This window comes from Lissotriton vulgaris, chromosome 5, assembly GCF_964263255.1.
Source record: "Lissotriton vulgaris chromosome 5, aLisVul1.2, whole genome shotgun sequence".
Classification (NCBI taxonomy): domain Eukaryota; kingdom Metazoa; phylum Chordata; class Amphibia; order Caudata; family Salamandridae; genus Lissotriton; species Lissotriton vulgaris.
In genome coordinates, this window is record NC_141693.1 from 259,017,722 (window position 1) to 259,039,265 (window position 21,544).

The 21,544-nt window shown below is 48.1% G+C and overlaps 1 protein-coding gene across 1 annotated transcript in view; it reads left to right on the top strand.

The window, feature by feature from the left end:
* Window positions 1-5,502: 5,502 nt before the first annotated feature.
* LOC147710644 (somatostatin-2-like) overlaps window positions 5,503-21,544 on the top strand; it is a 31,088-nt gene continuing 15,046 nt past the window's right edge. The window contains exon 1 of the mRNA XM_086920043.1: window positions 5,503-5,794. Within this exon, the coding sequence (XP_086776169.1) occupies window positions 5,693-5,794 (102 nt within the window). The 5' untranslated portion in view covers window positions 5,503-5,692. The remainder of the gene's footprint in view (window positions 5,795-21,544) is intronic.

Below are 21,544 nucleotides of genomic sequence, written 5' to 3' on the forward strand. Positions count from 1 at the left end.
GGCCTCTAGGCATTCCTTAATAGCAATTTGCGAGTCGCTATAAAGGAATTTGTGGGAATCGCAGGTTTTTTTGCGATTCCTACATGCATAAGGAATTGCGATTCCTAAATAGTGAATCCCTAAAAATCGCTATTTGGAATCTCAATTCCATTCTTTGTTGCATGTGGCCTAAAATCTCCCTGTACCTACCAAAAAACATGAATGTGTCCTTGTGTAACGTAACTGGTGCTTATGCAAAGCGCTCCAATACCTTTGGGTCAAGTTTGCGCTATATAAATCTGCATAAAGAAATAAAATGCAATTTTTTGAAGAATTGTGCAGTCCGATATGTTTTTTAAGGTATACAGTCAAAATAATGAGTTTTTAATATCGATTTACATTAATATCGAATTAAAAATATAGAATGGACACAATATCGAATGGACAGAATATAGACTACAAAAATATCAAATAGATTAGCATTAATATCGAAAATATAGAATGGACAGAATATAGAAAACAAAAATATAGAATGGACAGAACATAAACAACAAAAATATAGAATGGACAGAATATAGACAACAAAAATATCGAATTTGAGGTAAGTTTATATTAATTTTTTATTAATATATCATTTTTTAAAGTATTTTTCATGTTAGTATATGTGTGAAAAGTGTATTTTTATTTTCTAATTTATTTTAATTAATTATTTTATGGTATTTTATTTTTGCGTAATACAATTCTGTAGCGGGTTGTGGGTTTATAGGGGAATAGGGTGGGAAGTAATTTAATTATAATTAATTAAATATGTTCATTTGTTTATTGGTATTTCTTTTGAATTAATTATTAATTAATTAAAATATAATTGGTAATTAATTTTAATTAATTGATTAATTGATAATTATGTAAATTTTATTATTGTATTTTCTGTAGCGGGTTGTGGGTTTATAGGGGAATAGGGTGGGAAGTAATTTAATTATAATTATTTAAATTTTTTAATTATTTATTGGCATTTATTTTGAATTAATTAATATTAAAATATTTAATTGGTAATTAAATAAAATATAATTGGTAATTTATTTAAATTAATTCATTAATTGATAATTATGTTAATTTTATTAATTTATTTTATGTTGCGGGTTGTGGGTTTGTAGGGGAATAGGGTGGGAAGTAATTTAATAGTAATTAATTAAATATTTTAATTTTTTTTTTTGTTCAAATTTTTAATTGTTTTTTTCATTGTTAATTAATTAATTGTTAATTAGTAAATAATTTGTATTAATAGGTAATACTTTTTAATAATTAATTTTTTGGGGTATTTTTAATTGATTTATTATATTATATAAAAAAAATATTACTTTTAATTAATTAGTAATTGGTATTAACATTTAATTTATTTTTATTTATATATGAAGTATTTACTTTCCCTACTGTTGCACTCTCTGGAGTTGGAATAGTAATTTTTGCCCCTACGCTATCCAACGCTTTCCCTACTGTTGCACGCTCTGGAGTGGGAAAAGTAATTTTTACCCCTATGCTATCCAACGCTTTCCCTACTGTTGCACTCTCTGGAGTGGGAATAGTACATTTTACCCTGCCGCTATCCAACGTTTTCCCTACTGTTGCACGCTCTGGAGTGGGAATAGTAATTTTTACCCCTACGCTATCCAACGCTTTCCCTACTGTTGCACTCTCTGGAGTGGGAATAGTAAATTTTACCCTGCCGCTATCCAATGTTTTCCCTACTGTTGCACTCTCAGGAGTTTGAATAGTAATTTTTACCCCTACGCTATCCAACGCTTTCCCTACTGTTGCACTCTCTGGAGTGGGAATAGTAATTTTTACCCCTACGCTATCCAACGCTTTCCCTACTGTTGCACTCTCTGGAGTGGGAACAGTCATTTTTACCTCTACTCTATCCAACGCTTTCCCTACTGCTGCACTCTCTGGAGTGGGAATAGTAAATTTTACACTGCCGCTATCCAACGCTTTCCCTACTGTTGCACTCTCTGGAGTGGGAATAGTAATTTTTACCTCTACTCTATCAAACGCTTTCCCTCCTGTTGCACTCTCTGGAGTGGCAATAGTAAATTTTACCCTGTCGCTATCCAACGTTTTCCTTACTGTTGCACTCTCTGGAGTTGGAATAGTAATTTTTACCCCTACGCTATCCAACGCTTTCCCTACTGTTGCACTCTCTGGAGTTGGAATAGTAATTTTTACCCCTACGCTATCCAACGCTTTCCTAGTAATTTTTACCCCTACGCTATCCAACACTTTCCCTACTGTGGCACTCTCTGGAGTTGGAATAGTAATTTTTACCCCTACGCTATCCAACGCTTTCCCTACTGTTGCACTCTCTGGAGTTGGAATAGTAATTTTAACCTTACGCTATCCAACGCTTTCCCTACTGTTGCACTCTCTGGGGTGGGAATAGTAATTTTTACCCCTACGCTATCCAACGTTTTCCCTACTGTTGCACTCTCTGGAGTTGGAATAGTAATTTTTACCCCTACGCTATCCAACGCTTTCCCTACTGTTGCACTCTCTGGAGTGGGAATAGTCATTTTTACCCCTACCTATCCAACGCTTTCCCTACTGTTGCACTCTCTGGAGTTGGAATAGTAATTTTTACCCCTACGCTATCCAACGCTTTCCCTCCTGTGGCACTCTCTTGAGTTGGAATAGTAATTTCTACCCCTACGCTATCCAACGCTTTCCCTACTGTTGCACTCTCTGGAGTTGGAATAGTAATTTTTACCCCTACGCTATCCAACGTTTTCCCTACTGTTGCACTCTCTGGAGTTGGAATAGTAATTTTTACCCCTACGCTATCCAACGCTTTCCCTACTGTTGCACTCTCTGGAGTTGGAATAGTAATTTTTACCCCTACGCTATCCAACTTTTTCCCTACAGTTGTACTCTCTGGATTTGGAATAGTAATTTTTACCCCTACGCTATCCAATGCTTTCCCTACTGTTGCACTCTCTGGAGTGGGAATAGTAATTTTTACACTTACGCTATCCAACGCTTTACCTACTTTTGCACTCACTGGAGTGGTAATAGTACATTTTACCCTTTCCGCTATCCTACGGTAAAAAAATTGTCATTTTTTAAATTAATATTATGTATATATATATATATATATATATATATATATATATATATATATATATATATATATATATATATATATATATTAACAAATAAATGTGTATTTTTTTTAACTTACATTAATTATTTATTATTTTTAAGGTTATTTAAGTATTTTAAGTATGTTTAAGTTAATTATATTTATTATTTCATTAATTTTTAAATAATTTAAAGCATCTTAAAAAATTCGATATTTTGACTAACTATAGGGGCATATTACCAAGCAATAGCGATAATTATCGCTATTGCTTGGTTAGAGACAGAAATGTACCGCTGCGGCGATTTTTACCACAAATAAACCTTGGTATTACCAAGGTTTATCGCAAATGCGATAAAAATCGCTGCAATGCATGAATATCGCTGAAAAGTCAGCGATATTCATGCATTACCGAGCTAATGCTCTTAGCCATGTTATCCACCTCCCACTGGATAACATGGCTGAGAACTGCTCAGGGCAGGTGTTAGCTTTTGGAGATATTCACGCTTAGCGCGAATATCTCCAAAAGTTGGTAATAGGAGATAGCGATGTTAGCGACTGTTTTCAGTCGCTAACATCTTGGCACGCCCACTTTGCATATCATTAGTGATAAATATCACTGACATGCAAAGTGGGGCCCAAGATGGTCGCTATCTCCTACTAGCTGTCGCTAACTGGTGTTAGCGACAGCTAGGTAATAGGGAGATAATTTTATCTCCGCTTTCTTGGCTTTTAAAGCCAAAAAAGCGGAGATAAACCCCTTGATAATATGCCCCTATATTTTTTACATCGATATTTTCTATTCGATATTTTTGTACTTACCTGTTTGGAGATAGGTGGTCGATATTTTGGTATTCTATATTTTTTCCTCGATATTTTTGTAATTCGATATTGTTGACATCGATAGTGTTTCAGTGATCCGTTTTTTAAGCATTGGAAAAATAAACTTTGGGGCAGATTATGGCTTTATGGAAGTTTTGGATCCTCGTTTGTTATGGGTTAATGGAATTTAAAACCCAGATATTTTTACATTGTATTTGTATCCATGCAAATTGTTGACATTTGAACAAATATTGCATGGAAGAACCCTTACCTAACCCAGTTACATTAGTGGAAGCCAGATCCCAGCTATCTCCGCTGTCCTGGGGAGCGGGATATGTTTTTTGGATGTGACTTGGGAATGCCTACCCATCATACAATTCTGGTCCCGGATAGAGTGTACTCTAGCGACAGTGGCGGGAAGGCTTAGCTGGCCTGGTTGGGACTGATGGAGGAGTAAAGTGGCCAAAGGCACTGGCAGTCGTTCCTAGGGAGGATGCTTGGTGGCCAAACAAGACACTGCCCGGATGCAGGGTTTCAGAGAAACCTGCAACCCTTGGGATGTGGAAGATGGGTAGGAGCTGCTGCGGCCTGCTGGAAATGGAGGTGTATAGAACCATGGAATGCCCTCCAAAATATGATAAGACGTGTGGCCTTTGGCCGGCCTGAAATAAGGAGGGGGCTTCACCGGCTGCATCAAGTGGGGGTATATAACTCATTTAGGCACGATGACACGGGAGGGGGGGATTTGATGTCATCCTGCTGGGATATGATCTACAGGTTCACTATAGGACTACCATGTACACCTGCAGAGTGTGTGATGAATGGCTGAGCCCACATGCTGTGCTGCCCTGACAGAATTAACACCATTGTACCCTCCCTCCAATGGTGTACTGTATATTGATATGATTCACTCTGTAAGCAAAAGGGAACTGCATCTTTTTTTCATTTATGACTTGATATGTTTCAAAAATTCAATGAAAGATCCTATAAAAAAAGTTCCATGTATGGACAGTGATCCATGGGTATCCCTGGAGTAGACCAACAGTACATTGGATACGCATTTCATTCAGTCTGAAGAACTCTTAATAAGTCAACTGTTCACAGGGCACAGGGTGCGTCTAATCCTCATAGTTCATAATAGAGTGTCTCAAGATCTATTTTCACACAAGGATACACCAGAAGTCTGTCTGGCCCGTTCTGAAACCTCGCCGTGTATATGGACCCGAAAAACAAAATTAAGCGCACCGCTGATGTGTCTTTGCCACCCGACTTTGGCTAGACAGACTTCTGATGTTTCATGGCAATAAAGCTTCATTGGCCAGGGTGTGAGGCGCTCCAAGTGTGTGTGTGTGTGTTTGGGGGTGGGAGGCTCCTGAGCCTCTCTGAGCGGGGGCCGCCTCGGCTGCATCAGGTGTGGTATAAAACGAGCTGCAGCCGGCGGCACGGGCAGGTGCGAGTGCTCGGCTCTACACGAGGCATTCCGTGTTCCTTCAGGAGTCACTCACCGACGCCCGCGCATCATCCGCGAGAAACTTCAGCCGACGCCCCTCACCCGCGGCACGACCCCCGTCCACCCTCAAGAACTAACATCACCCGAAACTCCCACCGACTGCCCCCCTCTGCCAGGCGAACCCCAACCACAAGACCGTCTCCCATCACCAGCACTGCCACTCATCACCGGCACAGACTCTCATCACCAGCGCTGACTCCCATCACCTGCACCGGCTCCTGTCATCACTCCTCCCGGCTCCGACTGCCGTCATGCGGGTGCTGCCGAGCCTGCTGTCGGCGCTGCTGCTGGCCTGGAGCGTGAGGGGCTCCGTCCTGCCCGGGGAGCAAAGGATGAGCCCAGGACCCGGTGAGGTGAGTACCGTACCGCGGAGGGATACAGGGCGGTGAGTACCACAGGTGAGTGGTACGTGGTAAGTGGGGTGTCTCTAGAATGACGAGCAGGGAACGCTTCACCTGACCGGAACACGGAGACGGGGAGAGCAAAATTCGAGAGACGCAGGGGCAGTGAGTTAAAAAACCTAAGAGGGACACAGGGGCAGTGAGCACCACTCCCGAGACAGGGGCAGTGAGCACCACTCCTGAGAGACAGGGGCAGTGAGTAACACTCCTGAGACACAGGGGCAGTGAGTAACACTCCTGAGACACAGGGGCAGTGAGTAACACTCCTGAGACAGGGGCAGTGAGCACCACTACTGAGAGACAGGGACAGTGAGTACCTCGCCTGAAAATGGGGCAGTGAGTACCACTCCTGAGACATGGGCAGCGAGTACCACTCCTGAGACACAGGGACAGTGAGTACCACTCCAGAGACAGGGACAGTGAGTACCACTCCTGAGACACAGGGACAGTGAGTACCACTCCAGAGACAGGGACACTGAGTACCACTCCTGAGACAGGGGCAGTGAGTACCACTCCCGAGACAGAGCAGTGAGTACCACTCCTGATACACTGGGACAGTGAGTACAACTCCCGAAACAGGGGCAGTGAGCATCACTCCTGAGACGGGGCAGTAAGTACCACTCCCGAGACAGGGGCAGTGAGCACCACTCCTGAGACAAAGGGACAGTGAGTACCACTCCTGAAACAGGGGCAGTGAGTACCACTTCTAAGACACAGGGACAGTGAGTACCACTCCTGAGACACAGGGACAGTGAGTACCACTCCAGAGACCGGGGCAGTGAGTACCACTCCCGAGACAGGGGCAGTGAGCACCACTCCCGAGACAGGGGCAGTGAGTACCACTCCCGAGACAGGGGCAGTGAGCACCACTCCTGAGACACAGGGACAGTGAGTACTACTCCTGAGACAGGGGCAGTGAGCACCACTCTTGAGACAGGGGCAGTGAGTACCACTTCTGGGAGGGGCACAGTGGCCACCAATCCTGAGAGAAATAGGCAGTGACTATCACTTCTGAGAGAGACAGGTGCAGTGAATGCCACTCAAAAGAGAGAGACAGGGCAGTGAGTACTACTCACGAGAAAGAGACAGGGCAGTGAGTACCACTCACGAGAGAGAGAGAGAGACAGGGCAGTGAGTACCACTCATGAGAGAGAGAGAAAGGGCAGTGAGTACCACTCACGAGAGAGAGACAGGGCAGTGAGTACCACTCATGATAGAGAGAGACAGGGCAGTGAGTACCACTCATGAGAGAGAGAGAGACAGGGCAGTGAGTACAACTCACGAGAGAGAGACAGGGGAGTGAGTACCACTCATGAGAGAGAGAGATAGGGCAGTGAGTACCACTCACGAGAGAGAGACAGGGCAGTGAGTACCACTCACGAGAGAGAGACAGGGCAGTGAGTACCACTCATGAGAGAGAGAGAGACAGGGCAGTGAGTACCACTCACGAGAGAGAGACAGGGCAGTGAGTACCACTCATGAGAGAGAGAGAGACAGGGCAGTGAGTACCACTCATGAGAGAGAGAGAGACAGGGCAGTGAGTACCACTCATGAGAGAGAGAGACAGGGCAGTGAGTACCACTCACGAGAGAGAGACAGGGCAGTGAGTACCACTCACGAGAGAGAGACAGGGCAGTGAGTACCACTCATGAGAGAGAGAGATAGGGCAGTGAGTACCACTCACGAGAGAGAGACAGGGTCAGTGAGTACCACCCCTGAAAGGGAAAAGGGAGCGGTGCGGAGCATACAAGAGAAGAGGGGGCGGGCAGAGAGTGTCACATCCGAAGAGAGGCAGCGGCGTAGACACCATACGAGAGGGAGACAGTGACAGTGAGCATCACACCAGTCAGGGCCACAGCAGAGTGCGTGCAACAACGGAGAGGGACACGGGAGCAGTGGGTTACAGCACACGGACAGTACCGCACATCAAAGGATTCAGAGGGGCAAAGTCCGCACCCGAGAGAGTCACAGGGGCAGGGAGCATCAACAGCCGAGGGAGATACGGGGGCACCGAGAGACAGAGCACCACACCTGGAAGGGGCAGAGAAGGGCGAGTAAGGCACCAGGGCTGGGCAGAGCATGGCTGGTACCAAGCCTGGAACTGAGAGAGCAGGGCGAGTACCACATCAAGCATTGATACAGGGCGTGACTTCCACAGGAGGAGGGACACGGAGTGGGGCTACCAGACCGGACAGGATACAAGTGGGGGGTACCACACCCGGGAGGCACAGAGAGGGGCCAGGTTGAGCATCACACCTGAGAAGGGAGTGGGACGAGTACTACATCTGGGAGACTGGCAGAGCAGGGAGCACAGCAAAGCCGCTGAACTAAACACCTCGCCCACTGTAAGAGTTGTCCAGAGCTGTGAGCCGGGGTGAAATGAGGGATTGAGCGGGCACGCGGGGAGGGAAGGAAACGAGGCTCGAGGGCAGCAATTCCGAATAAGCCAAGCGATAAAGGCGAGATAAAAGAAAAGAGGAATAACAGAGAGAGGCGGGAGTAAGGGGGGAAAGGGCGACAATAGGGAGGTGAAATAAAAAGCAGAAAGAAACAAAATGAAAGAGCCGCACGAGGAAGGGCAGCGAGGAGTACAGCACTGGAAGACAAATGCGTGCAAATAACAACAAAGATGCAATATGAGTAAAATAATTCTTTTAACAGAGAAACCAACTTTAATGCATAGGAATACTTAAGCCTTCAATATGAGTTGAGTGGCACTGGCATTACCATGGTTTTAGGCAGTGGTCGAAGTGAGGAAAAAAAAGTAGGGGAACTGTGGGTGGAGAATCAGGGGGCGGGAACAACCGAAGATTGAATCAGTGGGCGGAGTCAGGGGTGTGGCTAGAAATAGCAAAACATATCAATTTTTAGTACGTTTAGCATTTCACTGACCAGTTACAGCTTATAACGTTATTTAATTAAAACAATGGATAAACATGTTTGAGGTTTAATTCAGGAAAAAGCAAACACTCATAGGGAATACAGGTTTATGTAAAGCATGTGAAATATAAGCAGGAACAACATGTTACCTTAATGCTTTTACTCTCATTGTTCAGAAATCCATGATTATTTTTTGTCTCAAACATTGAGGTCATGAATGCAGGGCTCCTCCTATACACATGTGTTAAGCAGGGCTCAGAAGAGAAAGGGACTCTTCAGGAGAATCTAGACTCACAGAAACCCACAAAGGCTCCTTCATATTCATGTCAGCCAGCTGGCTGCTCAATCATAATATAGTAAAAAGAACAACTGGTGGACAGAATGCAGAGCAATATCATAATTCACCCCAGTGCAGAGAGATGGGCCTAAATCCATTGTTTATTTGCTCACATGCGATTTCGGTTTGGACCCAGCCATATGCAAATCAGTCTTGATCCTGTGCCCAATGAGAACAGTGTAGCCCGAACTGCCAGGCCAGGTCCTCCCTGGACTGGAAACAAGCATCCTAGGACCGGTTTCGGGCTTTCAGCCCTCATCAGCCAGGATAGCTTGATTCCATTGGCATGGAGAGCACAGGACTCATGTCTGAGCATACCTGTCCCACTCGGGGTGACAAATGCAAAAAGAACAATTGATGGACAGAATGCAGAACAAGGTCATACATTCACCCCAGTTCAGAGATCGGGGCTTAAATCCATCGTTTTTTGCTCACCATGCCATTCCAGTTTGGACCCAGCCATATGCAAATCAGTCTTGATCCTGCGCCCAATGTGAACAGTCCAGCCCGAACTGCCAGGCCATATGTATTCAAGTGTCCTTTTATTCGGGAAGTGAACACAAAGCAGTACCCACTGAACTATACACATAACATATTGCTCTTTGATATGCATGGTACATGTTCTTTGCAGCAGGCATATTACCCCTCTGCACTACCTTAGATGAGTAAAATAGCCACTAGACAAAACATGCTCCCATCTCCCTCCAGCAGGTACATTGATCACCAAAGTTATCTTGGCACTTGTATTGTTGACCGAAACCTGCTGAATATACAAATAACTTTGCAGTGTTTTTAAAACTCCTGCACTTGTACAAAACCGGTCCCCCCAAACTAAACTGGCCCCCTACCCTTCCAGTCGCCCTGGGAAACGCCTACTCCTGCCCTTTCACTGCTCCTGTCCAGTCAGTACTCCTGCTCGATCAACACTCCTGCTTCGTCAATTCCCCCGACCCCTCCCTTCTCCTGGCCCGTCACTTCTACTGGCCCGTCACTTCTCCTGCCCGTCACTGCTCCTGCCCTGTTCACCGCTCCTGCCCTGTTCACCGCTCCTGCCCCGCTCACCGCTCCTGCCCCGCTCACCGCTCCTGCCCCGCTCACCGCTCCTGCCCCGTTCACCGCTCCTGCCCCGTTCACCGCTCCTGCCCCGTTCACCGCTCCTGCCCAGTTCACCGCTCCTGCCCAGTTCACCGCTCCTGTCCTGTTCACTGCTCCTGTCCCGTTCACTGCTCCTGCCCCGTCACCTCTCCTGCCCCGTCACCTCTCCTGCCCCGTCACCTCTCCTGCCCATCACCTCACCTTCCCGTCACATCCCCTGCCTGTCATGTCACCTGCCTGTCACTTCTTGTGCCCGGTCACCTCTCCTGCCCTGTCGCCTCTCCTGCCCTGTCGCCTCTCCTGCCCCGTTCACTGCTCCTGCCCCGTTCACTGCTCCTGCCCCGTTCACTGCTCCTTCCCCGTTCACTGCTCCTGCCCCGTTCACCGCTCCTGCCCCGTTCACCGCTCCTGCCCCGTTCACCGCTCCTGCCCAGTTCACCGCTCCTGTCCTTTCACCGCTCCTGTCCTTTCACCGCTCCTGTCCTTTCACCGCTCCTGTCCTTTCACCGCTCACATCCGGTTACTGCTCTAGCTCATGCCCCGTCTCCTCTCCTGCCTCGTCACCTCTCCTGCCCCGTCACCTCACCTGCCCCGTCACCTCTCCTGCCCCGTCACCTCTCCTGCCCCGTCACCTCTCCTGTCTGTCATGTCACCTGCCTGTCATGTCACCTGCCTGTCATGTCACCTGCCTGTCATGTCACCTGCCCAGTCACCTCTCCTGCCCTGTTGCCTCTCCTTCCACGTCTCCTCTCCTGCCCTGTCGCCTATCCTGCCCCATCACTGCTCCTGCTCCGACACTGCTCCTGCCCCCTTCACTGCTCCTGCCCCATTTGCTGCTCCTGCCCCGTTCGCACCTCCTGCCTCGTTCGCTTCTCCTGCCTCGTTCACTGCTCCTGTCCTTTCATTGCTCCTGTCCTTTCTCCGCTCCTGTCTTTTCACCGCTCACACCTGGTTACTGCTCTAGCTCATGCCCCGTCACCTCTTCTGCCCCGTCACCTCTCCTGCCCCGTCACCTCTCCTGCCCCGTCACCTCTCCTGCCCCGTCACCTCTCCTGCCCCGTCACCTCACCTGCCTGTCATGTCACCTGCCTGTCACTTCTTGTGCGCAGTCACCTCTCCTGCCCTGTTGCCTCTCCTTCCCTGTCACTTCTCCTGCCAGGTCACTGCTCCTGCCCCATTCACTGCTCCTGCCCCGTTTACTGCTCCTGCCCCGTTTACTGCTCCTGCCCCGTTTACTGCTCCTGCCCCGTTCACTGCTCCTGCCCCGTTCACTGCTCCTGCCCCGTTCACTGCTCCTGCCCCGTTCATTTCTGCTGCCCCATTCACTGCTCCTGCCCCGTTCACTTCTCCTGTCCTTTCACCGCTGCTGTCCTTTCACCGCTCACACCCGGTTACTGCTCTAGCTCATGCCCTGTCACCTCTCCTGCCCTGTTCACTGCTCCTGCCCCCTACCCTTCCAGTCGCCCTGGGAAACGCCTACTCCTGCCCTTTCACTGCTCCTGTCCAGTCAGTACTCCTGCTCGATCAACACTCCTGCTTCGTCAATTCCCCCGACCCCTCCCTTCTCCTGGCCCGTCACTTCTACTGGCCCGTCACTTCTCCTGCCCGTCACTGCTCCTGCCCTGTTCACCGCTCCTGCCCTGTTCACCGCTCCTGCCCCGCTCACCGCTCCTGCCCCGCTCACCGCTCCTGCCCCGCTCACCGCTCCTGCCCCGTTCACCGCTCCTGCCCCGTTCACCGCTCCTGCCCAGTTCACCGCTCCTGCCCAGTTCACCGCTCCTGCCCAGTTCACCGCTCCTGTCCTGTTCACTGCTCCTGTCCCGTTCACTGCTCCTGCCCCGTCACCTCTCCTGCCCCGTCACCTCTCCTGCCCCGTCACCTCTCCTGCCCATCACCTCACCTTCCCGTCACATCCCCTGCCTGTCATGTCACCTGCCTGTCACTTCTTGTGCCCGGTCACCTCTCCTGCCCTGTCGCCTCTCCTGCCCTGTCGCCTCTCCTGCCCCGTTCACTGCTCCTGCCCCGTTCACTGCTCCTGCCCCGTTCACTGCTCCTTCCCCGTTCACTGCTCCTGCCCCGTTCACCGCTCCTGCCCCGTTCACCGCTCCTGCCCCGTTCACCGCTCCTGCCCAGTTCACCGCTCCTGTCCTTTCACCGCTCCTGTCCTTTCACCGCTCCTGTCCTTTCACCGCTCACATCCGGTTACTGCTCTAGCTCATGCCCCGTCTCCTCTCCTGCCTCGTCACCTCTCCTGCCCCGTCACCTCACCTGCCCCGTCACCTCTCCTGCCCCGTCACCTCTCCTGCCCCGTCACCTCTCCTGTCTGTCATGTCACCTGCCTGTCATGTCACCTGCCTGTCATGTCACCTGCCTGTCATGTCACCTGCCCAGTCACCTCTCCTGCCCTGTTGCCTCTCCTTCCACGTCTCCTCTCCTGCCCTGTCGCCTATCCTGCCCCATCACTGCTCCTGCTCCGACACTGCTCCTGCCCCCTTCACTGCTCCTGCCCCATTTGCTGCTCCTGCCCCGTTCGCACCTCCTGCCTCGTTCGCTGCTCCTGCCTCGTTCACTGCTCCTGTCCTTTCATTGCTCCTGTCCTTTCTCTGCTCCTGTCTTTTCACCGCTCACACCTGGTTACTGCTCTAGCTCATGCCCCGTCACCTCTTCTGCCCCGTCACCTCTCCTGCCCCGTCACCTCTCCTGCCCCGTCACCTCTCCTGCCCCGTCACCTCTCCTGCCCCGTCACCTCACCTGCCTGTCATGTCACCTGCCTGTCACTTCTTGTGCGCAGTCACCTCTCCTGCCCTGTTGCCTCTCCTTCCCTGTCACTTCTCCTGCCAGGTCACTGCTCCTGCCCCATTCACTGCTCCTGCCCCGTTCACTGCTCCTGCCCCGTTTACTGCTCCTGCCCCGTTTACTGCTCCTGCCCCGTTTACTGCTCCTGCCCCGTTTACTGCTCCTGCCCCGTTCACTGCTCCTGCCCCGTTCACTGCTCCTGCCCCGTTCACTGCTCCTGCCCCGTTCATTTCTGCTGCCCCATTCACTGCTCCTGCCCCGTTCACTTCTCCTGTCCTTTCACCGCTGCTGTCCTTTCACCGCTCACACCCGGTTACTGCTCTAGCTCATGCCCTGTCACCTCTCCTGCCCTGTTCACTGCTCCTGCCCCGCTCACCGCTCCTGCCCTGTTCACCGCTCCTGCCCCGCTCACCGCTCCTGCCCCGTTCACTGCTCCTGTCCTGTTCACTGCTCCTGTCCTGTTCACTGCTCCTGTCCTGTTCACTGCTCCTGCCCCGTCACCTCTCCTGCCCCGTCACCTCTCCTGGCCCGCCACCTCACCTGCCCGTCACCTCACCTGCCCGTCATGTCACCTGCCCGTCACTTCTTGTGCCCGGTCACCTCTCCTGCCCTGTTGCCTCTCCTTCCACGTCTCCTCTCCTGCCCTGTTGCTTCTCCTGCCCTGTCGCTGCTCCTGCCCCGTTCACTGCTCCTGCCCCGTTCACTGCTCCTGCCCCGTTCACTGCTCCTGCCCCGTTCATTTCTGCTGCCCCGTTCATTTCTGCTGCCCCGTTCATTTCTGATGCCCCGTTCACTGCTCCTGCCCCGTTCACTGCTCCTGCCCCGTTCACTTCTCCTGTCCTTTCACCGCTGCTGTCCTTTCACCGCTCACACCCGGTTACTGCTCTAGCTCATGCCCCGTCACCTCTCCTGCCCCGTCACCTCTCCTGCCCCCTCACCTCTCCTGCCCATCACCTCACCTGCCCGTCACCTCACCTGCCCGTCACATCACCTGCCTGTCATGTCACCTGCCCGTCACTTCTTGTGCCCGGTCACCTCTCCTGCCCTATTGCCTCTCCTTCCACGTCTCCTCTCCTGCCCTGTCGCCTCTCCTGCCCCATCACTGCTCCTGCCCCATCACTGCTCCTTCCCCATCACTGCTCCTGCCCTATCACTGCTCCTGTCCTTCATCATCCCCATAAGGTCACCAGTCATAGACTTCAAAACATTGGAATATTTTCTTAAATCACTAACAGACTCCTAAATACTGGGGTCAAACGCCGGGGCGGTCATTGCTTGAGTTGGAAAAGATTTGTCGGCACAGATGGCGTCATTATCAATGGGGCTTTGCAGGGGGGCGAATCTGTTAGTACATGCAATTATTAAATCTGCCAAATCATGTGCACATGGGTCAGGAGGTGGTGTAAATACTGCTTCCAAATATGAGCTTACTCGTTTGGTTATGGGTGCAAAACCACTCTTGCCCTTGGGTTTCTCAAACATCTTTGGAATGGTGTGTGTTACACCGGGGCCTGTATGTCAACAGAACTAGAAGTGGCGTGAGAACGGCCCGGTGCACCTCCGATTGCCGGGAAACAGTCTGGTAGGCATTGATGAACGTTGCTTCCGCAGGTAAACACTGTGAATATCACTGCCACAAAACCCAACTAATAGCAGCTTTAAATTGGCATGTAAACTTGCTGGCAGCGTCCTCACAAATGAGGTGTGATCACGGGCTCACAGCAGCCGCAGGGCCATCAGAGTAGCCGTTTTCGCACTATGCGACACTGATGACCCTTTCAGTCTCACTTTGCAGGCCCATTAGACCCAGCGGGGAAGGGGAGGAGGCCGGGCGCAGTGCAGAGGCCTTCTGAATATTCACGTTGCACCACTCATGCGTGAAAAAGAAAAAAAGGTGTACTTTAAAGTATGGCAATTTTACAGTCCCCGGTACGCTCTTTCAAAACTAAGAAGTAGGGGAACGGACTAACATAATTTTAAGAAGTAAGGGCACGCCGTGCCCTTCCGTCCCCGCCCACTTCTAACGCTGGTTTTAGGCAGCTATAACCCATGCAAGATCACAAGTGAAATTGGCATGGAACCTAGTTGCGGAATTACGAGGTGCACAAAGAGAGAACACCCTTAACAGGTTGCACAAGAACCTACACGAGACGGAGAATTACCACCAAACCACACCTTCAGGTCTGAGCAGAATGGTAGTGAAAAGGTTCGATTATATCACCACCTAAACGGTGTCTATATTGACCACTAATGACCCTCTAATTGCTCTTCTAAATCTGTAAGTATGACTTTAGGTATATATGAATATAGGTGTGTGCGCCACACACACCCACCTTTGCACCATAGGGTGAAGGTGTTTTACTGATGGATAGCATAGGCTTTGAACTGATAGGATACCCTTCGAGTACAAAATACTATGCTTGGACATACTTTAGAACATTTCCCACTCTACAGTTCAGCACACATGCAAGATGTGAAAAGTTAGGGGAAATGAAAAATGTCTTCTTTTTATCATCCAGTGGAGTAGTAAGGGGTTCGGTCTGCCCAGGCGGCACCAGTTTTGAGGGTGGCGGCGCCCCCCATCTCTTACCTGCGACCGCCACAAGGTGGCAGACTCTGGGATAGTCGTAACCACGCCCCCCTCCTCCCTCCCCCCTGATCTGACCTACGCCTGTCCATGGGCGGAAACCGCCAGAACGCCATGGGCGGCAAAAGCTCTAGCTACGCCACTGTTGCCATCTTGAGCCAGTGTTAGAAAATAGGGCTTTGCATTAAACACCACGGGTGATATTGGGGAACGCTTAACTACCACCCATGGGCAGTCCTCTTGAAGTAAAGTAACACAAAGTAGTGCAAAGTACTCTTTGCATTACTTTTAAGGTTACTTTCCAGCACAACAAAAGTTGATACATTTGCCCCTGAGGATTTGATTCCTCGAGAAAGTATTTTATACTTTAGAACAAACCTGGGCTGTTGCATTATGAGATATTAAACATCTGCCTTTGTACTTTGTGCATGAATTAATATTCACCATGATTTTCTAAATCAAAAGTCTGTTGCATTGAGACATAAATCATTACCTGCAAATGATTTGTCACTGGATACTATGTCTCTGTTTTGTAGACAAGGTAAGTCAATAAAGACAGGATTCAACAATAAGTGCTTCCAAATTCTGATTGATGAAAGGTCCTTGAATATGGTGCCGCCCAAACCAATATTAACCTATTTCTAACAGTATCAAATGATGAGATGTGACGCAAGTAGTATATATATATCCTTTCTTTATTCGGTTTTGCAAAATAGAAAACCATAAAAGCAGCATCACAGATACAAAACATATTTTACACACCATTAAAAAAACTTGTTACAATTCATTTTGAACGCAGTTATCCATAACATCATTGGGGATCCCTAACTATACTATCTAATACATAGACATTCTAAAAATCATCCATTTCACAGATAAAAGACTTATCACAAATTTGTTCTATGTTTAAAAATATATTTCAGAAAATTGACGATGTGGTTACAAGTACAAGTTACAAGTACATTCGGAATCTAAAAACTGCAATTGCAACATAGCTGGGCGACATTGTCTGATACCCCACGATTTTAGCAAAGGTATCAACCAAAGCTTACGATGGCCGTGATAAAACTTACAAAACAGGACGGTATGTATAGTTTTCTGCTCTGAAATATCATCGCAAGGGCAGGGTAAAAGAATTGAGTCCCAGCTATTTTTCACTGGGAAAGCAACTAGTCGATGAAAGATGTTTAGCCTGAATCTCGTCAAAAGAAGTAGCTCAAATACCTTAAGGTCGTGTGTTAGATATGGCTGGATTGACAGGATAGTCTGGACCGCAATTGAATGTTGAACAGAAGCCTTCGTTGCTTCATTGGCAATTCGTAATTCTTCTAAATGGCCCAGTGCCCTTACTTTCAAATCCTTCCTCGAGATTTCACGGATCATCTCAGGTGTAGTATAATAGGTCCCTAGCCCTAAGTCAACCAGAAAATTTCTCACATACAAGAGCCAACTATTTTTCAGTGAGTGGTCTAATGACATGCAATCTGCAATGATTTGCTTAGTTAGTAGATTTTTTTCAGATAACCAAATTCGTCGCCAAAGTAAGAGTGGTTGGATTTTTACCAAATACACCAAGTACGGAATCCCCAGTTCCGTATGGCATGCGAACGTGGAGGCGCATTTAAATGCCGCTAATAGGAATCTTAAAAATGTGTTCTCTGCCACTTGCAAGGCACTGATGTTAGCATGCCCCCACACTCCCGCCCCATACAGGGCTATTGCCTGACATTTAGCATTATAGATTTTTAGCAGTTCTACCGGAGACCTTTTGCCCAGCTTTTGGGAAAAATTTATGAGTGCTACAATAGCTCTCATAAAAAGATGTTTTCTTGCCTCAACTGCGGTTTTCCAGTTCAGTTTATCATCAATTATGATGCCTAAATAGGGATACTGAGCCGTAGTTTCGAGTTTTTGTTTGCTAAGGAATATGTCTTTAACCCCTTTTTCCCTGTGCCTGCTACCATTATGTAAGTCTTTTTTATATTTATATGTAAATCTAGGCTCCCCATAAAGTCTGCATACCTGTCCAGAGCCTTCTGTAATTCGCATGGGGTACGAGCCAGTATCACGGCGTCGTCCGCGTAGAGCAGAGCGGGAATCAGACGTTTTCTTACTTGCGGTAGATCCTGGCCCCCCCTCAACATTGCCACCTCCAGACAATTTGTATATAGTGAAAACAGAAAGGGGGCCAGGACACAACCTTGACGAACTCCACGCTCTACTCCAAACGACGCAGATAATTCGCCTTTTATGCCAAATCGTACTCTCGCAGAGGCTTTCGAGTATAACTCCCTTAAAAAATCTACAAGAGGAGCATCAACTCCCATTTGTGACAGAACAGACCAGAGCTTTACATGACAGACACAATCAAAAGCAGCAGACAAATCAACGTAAACCATGTATAACTTTCCCCGCTTTGCGTGAACATAGTTACCCAGCAACATTGATAGGTTCAGGGCTTGTTCTGTTGTACCAAAGCCCTCCCGAAACCCGAATTGAAGGTCGGAGAGGACCCCTCCATGGTCAGCCCACTGCTGGAGACACTCAAGCACAACTCTGCCCACTACCTTGCCCAGCGAATCCAGCAGTGAGATCGGGCGATAGCAGGAGACCTCCTGCCGGTCTCCTTTTTTAAATATTGGAACCATGATGGATTTGGTCCAGGAATCCAACAGATCCTTCTCCGTTACTGCCTTAAACACCCTGGACAACATTGAGGCCCACAGATCCGTATTATGTTTAAATAGATCTACGGGAACCCCGTCAGGTCCCGGGCCTTTCCCATCTTTACTAGCATTTAATGCCTAAAGCACCTCAGAAATGTCAAATTCTAGCGGGATAGGGTATAAAACCACAGGGGGGCTACTAGTGGAAGCTACATCAGTCACTGTTAATGTTGGGCCTTTCTGGAATATTTTGGAGAAATGGGCCACCCAGACTGATTCCTCAATAGCTACTTCTATTCTTGGGAGGTTTTTGTCTTCTATTAGAAAGGGGGATTTTACCACTCTCCAAAAAGCCTCACTATCTTTGTCTGTGGAGCATTTATGAAGTTGGTCCCACAGGGCTTGTTTTATTTCACCCTTCCTCTTCTTTCGTGCAATATTATAATCTTTTCTAAGCGTACTTATTGCCTGTTGGTCTCTGTTGGTTTTATTCAATGCTACTTTTAGTTTTGTGTGGGCTGCCGTACAGATATGGTTGCACCACCCTACTTTCCTGGGTCGATCTCTTTGGATCTTTACTGTCAGTAATTCATTTATTTTTACTAGAATTACCGCAAAATAACTTAAAACTTCCCCCTCTGAGGCTGCTAAGTCTAAGCATTTAAGAATAAATGGATAGGGTGCTTTTGACTTTTGGTTATTTCCCCGGGATCTACCTTCTCCCATCTCAGGGAGTATCCATTGGTCCGGTCTAGATGGAAAGTGTTCTGAACTAGCGCACTTAGTATGGTCTGTGAGGAAGGCTGAGAGTGTGTTAAATGAAGTTCTAAGCTGAGGGCAGAATTATCGCTTAGTGTGTTGACTAACAAATCAAAACTCATGACTCTATTGGCCAGAACATTCGATAGTAAAACATAGTCAACTGTTGTTTCATGCCCCCGCCCCAAGAATATTGGTTCGAGCTGATATGAAGTCGGATCCACTTTATTAGCTATTATGAGACCTAACGCTGAGAGGACTTCATTCAGGTACGACCCCATGCTAGAATGTTTAAAATGGACGATGGGGCCGTCATATTCATCCATCAACCCACAAATGTTACTACTACTGCGTGAACAAGGATGCAGATTAAAATCCCCCCCCCCATACAATGCTACACTTACTCTGTCTCCAAGATCCTGTGTCAGCTGAGAGAGTTTATCTCGCAGGTTAAGCAAGACCTTCAAGACCTGTCCTTCCGAAAGGTTGTTATAGAAATTAAGCAGAAGGATAATCTCTTTGTTGCTAAAAGAGAGGTAGAGAAGCTGGTAATTTACATCCAGCTGCACTACGGTTATTTTCAGTCCTTGTATTGTGTTGGCTATAAAAATAGTCAGTCCTCCTTTGGGCCTGCCCATGATTCCTGCTAATGCTGAGGTGAAATACGTTTTATATCCTATCAGATGAAGTTCGGTCATAGACCATGTCTCCTGGAGGCAGATTACGTTATGCTTCTGCAGAAAATTCAGGGCGCTTCCATCTTCAACCTTGGGGCGAAGGACCGCGATATTCCAAAAAATGACTTTTAGCGATTGCGAGTCATTAGCTAAAGGGCTGGCCGCTGGGGGGGTGGGGTCAACTCCCGACAGCCAATCGAAAGTCCCTTTGTCGGTGATGGTCAATCAACCATCTCCAGGCAGCTGTACATATTTATAGTCGGGATTCCTCTCCAACTATCCCTGTAGGCTGCCTCCCTGGTAGGGTTTTTAGTAAGATTGCCTCCCCACTCCTCCCAGTCTCCTCCCAGGTCTCGATGGCCCACTCTATGCCAATTCCCTTCATAGATTGGGCCAGTACGATTCCTAGGGGGATAAAAAAAAAAGAGAGTCGTTTTAGTTTCTCTACCTTCATCTTTACCTGGGGTTCCCCATGAGCAAATATGATCCACCGTACGTGGATCCTCGAAATTAACCAGAACGCAGTCACCCTGAATTGATTTCCTTCCATGCCCCACCCAGGGAGCCCTACGTACCATTAGGATCTTACTCGACCAATAAGGTGGGAACGGTCGGTTCGTATTGAGCCAATGTTGGACCTTATTCTTTAATGACCAGCTAGGTTCCTCTGTGGGGTCTACCAACTCCGGGATGCCAGTCATCACCACCACGAAAGGGCTAGCCTCAGGGGGCAGGTTAACAGCAAATCTACCATCAGAAGCTCCCCTATTCCAGTCTCTATTAGAATTTGGAGCGGGGGCCTTAGGAGTGTTATTTTCCTGCCTGGTCTGCGCAGTGGATTCTTTGGGCTTTTCTACACTTTTCTTCTCTATTACTGTAGGTGTTTTCGATTTTACATTTACCCCTGCAGCAGCTGGTTTTTTTTGCTTGTAAACCTACTGGTTTGGTAATGATCGGTTTGTTTCCCCCAATCTTTGGTAGCCCATGATTTGGTGGATTTTTTGAAAGGGCAGTCAGTTCAACTAACTGTGTTTCAATGTGCAGTAGTCTAGTTTCTATTGGGGAAAGATAGAATTTAAATAGCTCTCCCATTTTTATAAGAAATTGGCTATCAACCTCGTTATCATTGCTTCCCCCTGCCGAGTTGACCAATGCCTCTATACTTCGATGTCCCAAGATCTCATTTGACATGAGGTTTGGAGGCTCCGTATGCCTGATTTTTTGCCCTCTCTGTGTAGTTTGGTCTGACTTCTCCCCCTGGTTTTTGGGTAACTCACGTATCTCATTGACCTTTGTTATTTTTGGTTTTTCCCTTTTTTTCTGTACGGCCCCCTCCCTCCTTCCCCTCAGCTGTCTTTTTTCCTCTGGTGTGGTGATCATAGCTAGTTCTGGGGTCTTTTCCAGTTCCGAACTTAATTGAGAATCAGATAGCAGTTGTGATGCTGATAAATCCACCACATTTGGTAGGCTATGCATATCAGCACGAACTTCTATCGGGCCGGACTCCCTAACCTGCTCAGGTGTTCTAGTGGTCGCAAAATGGCCCATGGAAGATCTTTTTGCCAGAGCTAAGTCTTGGGATACTCTGCGTTCCATAAGGGAGATACCTTGATCTATGAAGGAGTTTGCCCTAATAATGAAATTATCTAAGGGGCCTATTAGCTGAGCCCCTCCTGCAGCTGTTTTGCTCCTGCTTCCTCGTGTTGTCATGATACTAGCGTAAGCACGATGTACAATCCCAATTCAAAGCTTTTTTTTAAATATATTTAAAGTCTATAAAAAGAGAAATGGAGCATACATACAGTTCATGAACAGTTCATATAGTAGGAGGAGTTAGAGGAGGGGCCCGGTCCGGTCTCACACGGTCTGTAACGGGCTAGAACGGGCCCGCCCTTGGCCCGGGCT